The 10,931-nt window shown below is 35.1% G+C and overlaps 2 protein-coding genes across 2 annotated transcripts in view; both read left to right on the forward strand.

The window, feature by feature from the left end:
* The first annotated feature begins 2,452 nt into the window (after nucleotides 1–2,452).
* Nucleotides 2,453–2,884, forward strand: LOC117109878 (uncharacterized protein K02A2.6-like). The gene has a single exon (XM_033252326.1). The coding sequence runs from the start codon at nucleotides 2,453–2,455 to the stop codon at nucleotides 2,882–2,884; it is 432 nt and encodes a 143-aa protein (XP_033108217.1).
* A 7,312-nt stretch (nucleotides 2,885–10,196) lies between these two features.
* The window catches only part of LOC117109880 (putative RNA polymerase II transcriptional coactivator), a 2,576-nt gene continuing 1,841 nt past the window's right edge, over nucleotides 10,197–10,931 (forward strand). Inside the window, exon 1 of the mRNA XM_033252327.1 lies at nucleotides 10,197–10,653. Within this exon, the coding sequence (XP_033108218.1) occupies nucleotides 10,197–10,653 (457 nt within the window). The remainder of the gene's footprint in view (nucleotides 10,654–10,931) is intronic.

Consider the following 10,931-nt stretch of genomic DNA (forward strand, 5'->3'; position numbering starts at 1 on the left):
CATTCTCTTTCCCATCCTTCTCCTCCTTCCCTCCTTCTTTTCTTGCATTTCCGATCATACAAAAATCTCCAGACATTATATATTTTTTGCCAAAAAGTGGGGGGGGGGGCCGGCCCCCCGGTTCCGCCGGCCATGCTAAAGACCTACTCGTTTGTTAAACTTAATCTAAATGGCAATTTATTTCAATAATTATGTTGTGATTTGTTGTAAAGTTGATAATGATGATTCAGTAATCTTATATGATAACTTATAATGATAATTGGACATTATGATTACTTCTTTATCTTAGTTAATTTGTTCTTGTTTGTTTAAAATAAATGAGTTTCTTGCGTATCGAAGGAGCCGATACATCTGAGGAGGGGACAGTGTAACAAAATGGTGCAGTCCACCCCCTATTATAAATAGATTAGGCAACTCCCTAATGCTGGGAGCCGATTGGCTATCTAAAAATAGCTGGGTTGGGATCTTAAGACCCATCGCCGAAGACATGTAGTAGTTGAGCTCTGGATCTCATGAAGTTTACTGGGGAAGCCCGACGTTAGTTTTAAGTAAGGTAGGACCTGTAGTAATTCTATAAAATAGTTTATAATCGAACTCAGTCATTAAGACTTGAGAGCCCAGTAAGGGACAGGCCTACTTATAGTTTAATTCCGGTGTTAATGAGAACCGGTCGGCGGCTGCTGTGTGCTCCGCATATATGACATTGTATTTGTTGTTGATAATGGTATCAGTTTTATTGATCCAATAAATGCTATGAGAAACTCAGTTAATTGTGTTTGATGTTTATTCAATAGTGGATCCGTATTATCTAACGGCGTGTCCGTATATTAATCTCCAGAATATGTCTTCAGGAAAAATGAAGGAAAAAACTCAAAAGAATCTGCAAGAAGTTTGGGTCAAAGATCCCGTGGCCGAAATGTAGCGAGACACCAATCCAAACTAATTTGAATAGGAATGTAATTGCAATCGTCTTGGAAGACGAACAACAACCGGCATACCTAACGGTGAACTCGGAAAGCTTAAACAAGGGTGGCGGTTCTGTGACCAAAAGTAATGAAGCTTGGTTATCTACTCTTATGAAATAAGATAACATTAGGAAAGTCAATAAATGATTTGAAATTTGTTAATTATGTGTGATACGGTCGGAAAAATTTCAGCCATAGAAACAGAAATAGTTGTCTTGAAAACAGAGAATAAGTTTTTAAAGAAGGAGTTGAATCATTTAGGAACGATCTTAAAGAAAATGTCGACTTTATTCACGCACAAATTAATACTTTAGCTGATGCTTCCAATAAACCGAAATAACCTCCGATTTACAGAATTTCCAGAAGGCTGTGAAAATAGCTACAATAGTATGGAAGAATTTTTAAACAACTTTATTAAAAATTCTCTCAGAATTACTTTAGATGAAGATGCTATTCAACGTGCGCATACGGTAGGACCAATTACCCGGCAATACTTCCTTAAATACATTGTAAAGAACATGTCCGGAAAATGCCCCCCCCCCCCCCAAGAAAAGGCCACAATGCAAGGCACGAAATATATATGTGAACAATGATTTTACCAGCACTGTATTAGCGAAACGTAAATCTCCAGCTACCGCTCTGAAAGGAAAACGCAGTTTAGGGCTGCAGGCCTGGCTAAACCATGATAAACTGAAGTTTATTGATATGCTCAAATAGAAAAAGAACTCTTAGCAGGAGTATGGGCAACTGAACGGTTTCATAGATATCTTTGTGGACTAGAAAAGTTTGATCTTCTCACAGATCACAAACCACTAGTTCCACTTATCAACAACATTGACCTTGACAAATTCAATAAGGTGTCAACGATTAATCATGAGGTTAATGAGATACAATGCAGTAGCAAAACATGTACCAGGTAAGGACATGGTCATCACAGACACACTGTCTAGAAACCCAATGAGTGTTAGCGAATCTACCACAAATGAAGCTGTAGCACTCTATGTTGAATCAATAACAACCACCTGGCCTGCATCAGCATCAAAGCTAGAGCAGATAAGACAAGCAACCAAACATGAATGCCAAACACTTCTAAAATACATATTAGATAACCTAAGAAGTTTATACGATCTAAGGGGTCATTTCTCTGCTGATGATGGACTGATCACATTCGATGATAGGATATACATCCCATCTGAGCTAAGGGGAGAAATCATGCAGCGTATCCATGATGGACACCAAGGTGTTACAAAATGCCGGAAGCGTGCCAAGGAAAGTGTGTGGTGGTTAGGTATTAGCAAGGACATAGAGTAGCTAACTTTGTAAAGAAATGTGGACATTGCCAGCTCTACAGGAGAACGCAAAAGAAAGAACCTCTAAATACCACTTTGATTCCAGAACGTCCATGGCAACGTATATCGATAGATATTTGTGATTTCCAGAACAATCATTATCTTATAGTATCTGACTACTTTTCAAGGTACATTGAAATGATCAATCTACGAAAAGACATAACAAGCCAGAAGGTCATCACTGCAGTGAAAGGAATATATGCCCGTTGGGGAATCTCAGAGACTGTGGTTTCAGACAACAGACCACAGTTCGCATCCCGTCAATTCAGATTGTTTGCCGCAGAGTATGGATTTCAACATGTAACGACAAGTCAACACTATCCTCAAGGAAACGGTGAAGCAGAGCGTGCTGTCCAAACAGCGAAAACTATGTTACGCCAAAATGATCCTGTGCTAGCACTGATGATATATAGGTCAACACCAATCGAAGCAACAGGATACAGCCGAGCACAAATGATAATGGGACGTCAACCAAGAACAACATTGCCGACACTTGCAAAGAAATTGCAACCAAAATGGCCGGATATGCATAAAGTGAAAGACAACGACACTGTAGCAAAGAAGCGATAAGAACACTTCTTCAATCAGCGACATGGATTTAAACCCTTGTCCAATCTGAAACCAGAAGACACAGTGCGCATTAAAACTAGTCACGAGAAAAACTGGTCAAGTCCAGTAAAAGTTTTGTCTAAGTCAGAGGAACCAAGATCATACATCGTCCAAATATGAATTTCTAGATATAAACAGTACAGTAAAATGGAATTTTATAAAGCAACGAAACAAATAACTTTATTTTTAATTAACCATAAATGTTGACCATTGATCTATGAGATGACCTCTGTATAATTAATTGTCGTTTTATTGTCTGGCAGTCAATTAAGCATGATCTGAGCTTTCATTAGGCCTTTTATAGAGGCACTATGATGATTTTACCAAAAAACTGAAGATTTTGAAGAGAAATTGGCGGCCATCTTAGATTTTAGGTTCAAAACTAGGTAGAATAATCGATCCGACATCAAAAATGAAATTCTGGACCCCTAAAACCCCTAAATCCATGCACTAAAGCAGCCATAGCCTGGCCAAAACACTAAAATAATAAATTTCAAAATGCCGGAAGGCGGCCATTTTGGATTTAGGGTTCTCACAGGTTATGCCCACACTTTCGCGAGGGACACCCAAGCTATTTTTGTTATTATACCCTCAAGGAAGACAAATACACCGAAAAACTAAGTTAGCCTCTCCACGGTCACGGAATTGCCAGAAATGGCCCAACTTACTAGGATTCGAGTAGAAAAATATTGTTTCCTGATAACTGTAAAATCAATAGCGAGTGGTCTACACTGGACTGGCGGTATGATTTTGTAATCACTGCTAAAATGAATCATGGGGAGGGGAGGAAGGCGATGGCCCAGGAATACACGTGTTTTTGTTAGGCCCAGACTCGATTTTGTTTAGATTTTCAAATGAATCAACAATGGGGAATTGCTAAGCAGCTTCTAGTGCTGCGTATTATTACTATAGTCTAATTGCAAAGCATAGCCATAGATAGCAGAGTAGGTTAGTTGATATATGTTTTTGGTTTTGGAGGATTCAGTGTGAAATAGAGGTTAAGTGTAAATCTTGTAATGTTTGTGTTTTCTCATGATTCTAGCTAGAGCATAAGCAATAATATATTAGGGGTGATATCAGAATAACATGAGATTTCGTATGGCCTATCGATAGGTTGGGTTAGGAACGAATTATAGTTATAATAATTTATTGGCTCTCTCTTTCAAAACGGAGGAACACTCTCACGCAGGAGAGGTTCGACCATACAACAAAACAAAAGTTACAAGTAAAGATAAAATTCATGAAAAAGAGAAAATAGTAATGAAAAATCCAAATGCAATTAAAATAATATTATTCTAAAGTTTTAAATCTCAACTAAAAGGGAAAAAAAGAAAAAATATATTTACAATAATAATAATAATAATAACAATAATAATAAAATAAAGTAAATAAAAATAGATAAGTAATTAAATAAAAACAAGCACATAATATAATAAATGCAATGTGAACTTGATGTAAAAGCATACATATCAAAAACACAACAGAAGTACAGTTAATGTCTATTCATAAAATCATTATAGAAAGAGAGAGAGAGAGAGAGAGAGAGAGAGAGAGAGAGAGAAAACATCTATAAGCTATTATTAGCAGGGTCATTTAAAACATTTGTTCGTTTTTCCCATGCATCTTTTAGATATTCTTTAATACATGTATCAAAAATTAAGCCAAGATTGGAATTTGTTGAGAAAAGATCATCAAGCAAATAATGAATATTTAGATCTGGTGAACCATTGGAGAAATTTTCCCAATATTCATGTAAATTATTTTTAAATAGAGCAATTTAAATTTCATGGAAGGTCTTAGCCCTAATATTATAGCATTGTGGGCATTCTAATAGAAAGTGCTCTATATTTTCCACAGTTACAGTTACATAATTTGCAAAAACCTGTGCACCCATCATACCATGTACTTTTCCTACCTTCTAAAGCTAAACAATTAGAACTTGCTTTAAACTTAAGACTGATTCCTTTGAAGTAAGTTTTATCATATAGATATATTTCCAAAAAAAAGGTTTGTTTTTATATCTGAGATATTCATTTAAAGTTGATTTCTTACAAGAGTAGTTGTGTATACCACTTGAGGTGGTTTATGGTTGTTTATTGGGTATGAAACTGTTTATTTACATATGACGTAAACAATAGAACAATGGATATGATATATTTATGAGTGTATTTTTATGATTGACAATTGTTGATCAATGTAATTATGGTGGTATAATAAATTGTATAATGAGGGTATGGTGACGTAGTGTGGAAAGGTTGAATTTGATTGGAAAGAACGATTTTTATTGGCTCAGAGTGATAACGGTGACTTGATTTATTTTTGAATGACGTCATGTGTGGGTATAGTGACTTGAATATCCCTGTAGAATGTAAACAGGAATATAATGAGTTTGATTGGCTCATGTTTACCGTTCATTGGCAAATTAATTGAGAAAGTTGTTTCTTCGCAACTGGCTGCATATATCTATAGAAATAACCTTGCCAACCCCTTTCAGTCAGCCTACAGACGTTCCCATAGTACAGAAACTGCACTAATCTGTGTGCAAAATGATATTCTTAGGGCTATTGATAACAAACATGCAGTTTTTATGCTATTGTTAGACCTGTCTGCCGCTTTCGATACGGTGGACCATGATATTCTTTTGAAGCGCCTTGATGTCAATTTTGGTCTTAATGGCACTGTAAAGAATTGGTTCCATTCTTATATTAGTAATAGATCTTGCAGGGTTCGTGTTAGGGATGCCTTGTCCGATGAAGTTCGTGTTAATTTCGGAGTCCCTCGGGGCTCTGTTATTGGTCCTCAGCTTTTATCTTTGTACATTCATTGCGTTGGTGACATTATCCGTCGGCATTCAATTTTGTATCATATCTATGCTGACGATGTTCAGCTGTACCTATCTTTTAACCCAAACACCCCTGGTGACGCTGCTTGCTGTTTATTCAGATTATCTAAATGCGTCACCGATTTACAACCCTGGTTGATCCATAATAAATTGAAATTTAACAGTGGTAAAACTGAATTCTTCATTGCTTCTTCAAATTATCACTATAAAATCCTTGAAAATCTTGTTTTCCATTTTGACGGTCACATTATTACCAACTATCAGAAATCTTGGGGTTGTTTTCGACCATGAAATGAATATGACTGCTCATATTAAACACACCTTTCTCGGTCCATAAATTAGCAGATTCGTTGTTTGTCCCGCATCCGCAAATTTCTTGATTTTGAAACCTGTCATAATGTTGTTCGTGCCCTACTACTCTCCAGGCTTGACTACTGTATTTCACTACTCTATGGTATCAGTAAATATAATTTAAGTCGAATTCAGAAACTTCAAAATAAGTGTGCTCGCCTTGTATGTTGCAGACCCAAATATTGTCACATCACTCCTCTTCTTAATCATCTCCACTGGCTTCCAGTGTCACAGAGAATCCTGTTCTTTCTCCGTTCTGTTTCTGGTTCCTGTCTATCTGTTCCCAAATCCAACAAACTTGCTGGTGATAAATCTTTCTCTTCCTCTGCTCCAAAACTGTGGAATTATCTTCCTATTTCTAGTCGAAATGCTTGTAGTACTGAAGTCTTCAAAAAACTCTTAAAAGCTCACTTATTTCCTAAATAATCCTCTTCCTACAATAAAACTTTTCTAAGCGCCTTGTATCCTTTGGCAAAAGGCGCTATATAAATTTCTATATTATTATTATTATTATTATTATTATTATTATTATTATTATTATGTAAAGAACGATTTTCATTGGTTAAGAGCGATGACGTGTTTGTTTTTTTGAATAGTCCGGATCAAAACGAGAATAATAATAAAAATAATGATGAAAAAATAATAATAATGATTATGATAATAATATTGGTATAACCGTAAGTGAGGTCATATAATTTTAGTATTCGTTTTAACTATATATATTTTGAAGAAATAGCGTTATTCGAGGGAAAAATATAAGCATGGTAACTGAAAGAATTGCACGAGAAATCAATTCAGCGTTTGTAACATATAAACTAGGCAATGATATGGAATATATATTTTCAAATATTGCGAAAGGATGTATAAAGCGTGCGATGAACATCTTTTTAATTTAACAAGACAAGTATCGCTTGATTCAAATGAGAAAATTGAGAAGTTTTTTTAAAGACGTAACAGAGATGCTTAGTGATAATATCATAAACTGGGGCCGTATAATTATGATTTTTGTGTTTGGAACAAAGTTAGCTGTGCTATGTAAAGATAGAAACAGAACTGATTTGATTGATCAAGTAATACAGAGTGTAGACAAATTCGTGGAGACGGAATTTTTGGAATGGATAGATTTGAAAGGAGGATGGGTAAGTCACTTTTTTTTCTTGCTAACAATCATTGATTAATAAATTCAAATTGCAATTTGTTTCTCTCTCTCTATACTTTATATATAATAGTATTTATTTATTTATTTTCAGAACAATTTCGATCAATCGTATACTGTATTGAATAAAATAGGATTACAGAGACTCCTCAGCGTTTTTATTTATTCATTGATTTTACAATAAGATTACAGAGACTCCTCTAATCAACGTTTCACTGGGGATATCGTTAAGTCTTATATCTATTTCTATTCAAAACCTTTTATCAAGGATGATATGTGTGAAGTATGTCTCGCATATCTAAGTAGTTCTGAAAAGAAGTGTTGTTGTTGAGAATGTCTCAACGTTAAATAATAGTGATAATAACTTACATTTGATGATCTCTCGAGTGTTCCAATATGATAAGTTGATTGATAAGTTGACTGATGGCGCATAGCAGGTTTTTTAAACTGGTGACGCGTAGCGGGGTTTTCTAATGACAGTTCTACAAATCTGATGAATAATGACGTATAATAAAAAGATCGAAATATACGCTGTACGCTGTAGCACATAAACTAGGCAATGATAGAGGATACGAACTGTAATTTTTTTCAAATATTGCGAAAAGATGTATAAAGCGTACGATAAACATTTTTATAATTTGACAAGACAAGTATCGCTTGATTCAAATGAGAATGTTGAGAAGTTTTTACAGACGTTGTAACAGAGATGTTTAGTGATAATATCATAAACTGGGGCCGTATAATTATGGTTTTTGTGTTTGGAGGAAAGTTAGCTGTGTTATGTAAAGATAGAAACAGAACTGATTTGATTGATCAAGTAATACAGAGTGTAGACAATTTCGTGGAGACGGAATTTTTGGAATGGATAAATTTGAGAGGAGGATGGGTAAGTCAATTTTTTTTTTCGTGTTAACAATCATTGATTGACTACACAGCTGTCTCTTATACACATCTAGAAGTGTATAAGAGACAGGTTGACACCCACCTCAGACTCACCATGGTTGGAGCTGAGGTGAGAAAACTTGAGGAAATATCACATATGGCCAGAAATGACACTTTTAGTCAAATTCATAATCATCACATCACCATTAGTCAAAATGAAGCGCCACAAAATAAAAAGATCTTTTATCAGAGATTTTTGACAACCATAGAGATCTTATTAATGTGTGTGTGATATATACCATAGAAAACAAAGCTTTAAAACATTGTCTTTGAGTATGTACTTTACATAGGCCTACTTCAAAAACGTGATTTCAATCGTATACTGTATTGAATACAATAGGATTACAGAGACTCCTCAGCGTTTTTATTTATTCATTGATTTTACAATAAGATTACAGAGACTCCTCTAATCAACGTTTCACTGGGGATATCGTTAAGTCTTATATCTATTTCTATTCAAAACCTTTTATCAAGGATGATATGTGTGAAGTATGTCTCGCATATCTAAGTAGTTCTGAAAAGAAGTGTTGTTGTTGAGAATGTCTCAACGTTAAATAATAGTGATAATAACTTACATTTGATGATCTCTCGAGTGTTCCAATATGATAAGTTGATTGATAAGTTGACTGATGGCGCATAGCAGGTTTTTTAAACTGGTGACGTGAATAATAACGTATAATAAAAATATGATGAATAATGACGTATAATAAAAAGATCGAAATATACGCTGTACGCTGTAGCACATAAACTAGGCAATGATAGAGGATACGAACTGTATTTTTTTTCAAATATTGCGAAAAGGTGTATAAAGCGTACGATAAACATTTTTATAATTTGACAAGACAAGTATCGCTTGATTCAAATTAGAATGTTGAGAAGTTTTTTACAGACGTTGTAACAGAGATGTTTAGTGATAATATCATAAACTGGAGCCGTATAATTATGGTTTTTGTGTTTGGAGGAAAGTTAGCTGTGTTATGTAAAGATAGAAACAGAACTGATTTGATTGATCAAGTAATACAGAGTGTAGACAATTTCGTGGAGACGGAATTTTTGGAATGGATAAATTTGAGAGGAGGATGGGTAAGTCAATTTTTTTTTCGTGTTAACAATCATTGATTGACTACACAGAGTATTGTTTATGTTCAGAACAATTTCGATCAATCGTATACTGAACACAATACGTTTACAGAGACTCCTCTAATCAACGTTTCGCTGGGGATAGCGTCAAGTCTGATAGCAACTTTTTTTCTATTCAAAACATTTTGGCAAGGATGACATGTATAAAGTACGTTTCGCCTATCTAAGTAGTTCTGAAAAGAAGTGTTGTTGTTGAGAATGTCTCAACGTTAAATAATAGTGATAATAACTTACATGATCTCTCGAGTGTTCTAAAAAATGCTTAGTTGACAGATAAGCTGACTGATGACGCATAGCGGGTTTTTCAAATTGATGACGCATAGTGGGGTTTTCTATTGACAGGCCCAGTCACGTTGAAGTCTGACGAATAATGACGTATAATGAAAAGATCGAAACATGCGCTGGTACGTATGACGCTTGATTGAAATCAACCAATGAGCGAAGCGCATTAAGATTACGTCTGATGAGTAACGAAAAAGCCGATAGATATGCGGCCCATGATGTCATGAGTGGAATTACCAATGAACGATATGTTAAAAGTTTTCTTTTTAAAAAAAAACCAAAAAAACACGGGGGGGGGGGATATTTTTAATAATAGTAGTAAAAATAATATACATAAAATAATGGTAGTAATAAAATTTATAATAATGAAAATAAAAGATAGTAGTAAAAAAAAATAATAATAGTAATAATACTGGTATAAATGTGTGTTTGTTGATGGTAGTGTAAGCTCTTTGAAATAGAGTAAAATTTAGGTAAGAGTATCGGTTTGCTCAACTTCATCCACTAATAACTTTTTAAACTCTAGTCTCTGCGAAATACTGTTATAAAATACTACCAGAATGAATTTCTATAAACCAACAGCCGACTACACCGACTCCATGGTCACTGAGAAGGCGAAGAATACTTTGCAACGCGTTATGCAGCCTACCAAGAAACGGAAAGTTGAAATTGGGCCAAATGCTAGCGCTTCGTTTACACCAACGCTAAAGCCTATTATGGAGAATAAAGAAACTGTCATGTCAACCAAGCGTATCCATTTATCGAAAGAAAGACATGTTGTCGCACAGTGTTGGAACGGTCAGACATATATTTGTATCCGTGGATACTACCGAAAAGAAGACCGTGGAAAATTTTTCCCTAGTAGAAAGGGAATTAATCTTCCTATTAATCAATGGTATCGAATGCTACGACGATCTAATGAAGTTGAAGATATGCTACAAGAGATCAATGGTACAGATGAATGTGGTATTGGAACGGACGAAAACGACAATGGGAAACATCCCGACGAAACAAATGGTGATGAAAATGATATTGGCGGAAAGAGAAAACAAGTTGAGGAAAAAAATACAATGCGCAGATGAATGCGGTTCAGCGTCAGAAGAAAATTACAATGAGAAAACTAACACGGTCCCATATTCCGATGTTCTTGTTGGCCTAGATACCGACCCATGTAATCAGGAATACTGGTTTTATCATCCAAAATAGTGATCAGATCAAACAACTTCATACATTTTTGCTCAAAGTGGGAAGCGTTATGGCATTAATCGACCATACCAAAACGAAATTTAAGCAAT

This window comes from Anneissia japonica, unplaced genomic scaffold (genome assembly GCF_011630105.1).
Source record: "Anneissia japonica isolate Jap-2015-1 unplaced genomic scaffold, ASM1163010v1 scaffold585_len4108843_cov191, whole genome shotgun sequence".
Lineage (NCBI taxonomy): Eukaryota > Metazoa > Echinodermata > Crinoidea > Comatulida > Comatulidae > Anneissia > Anneissia japonica.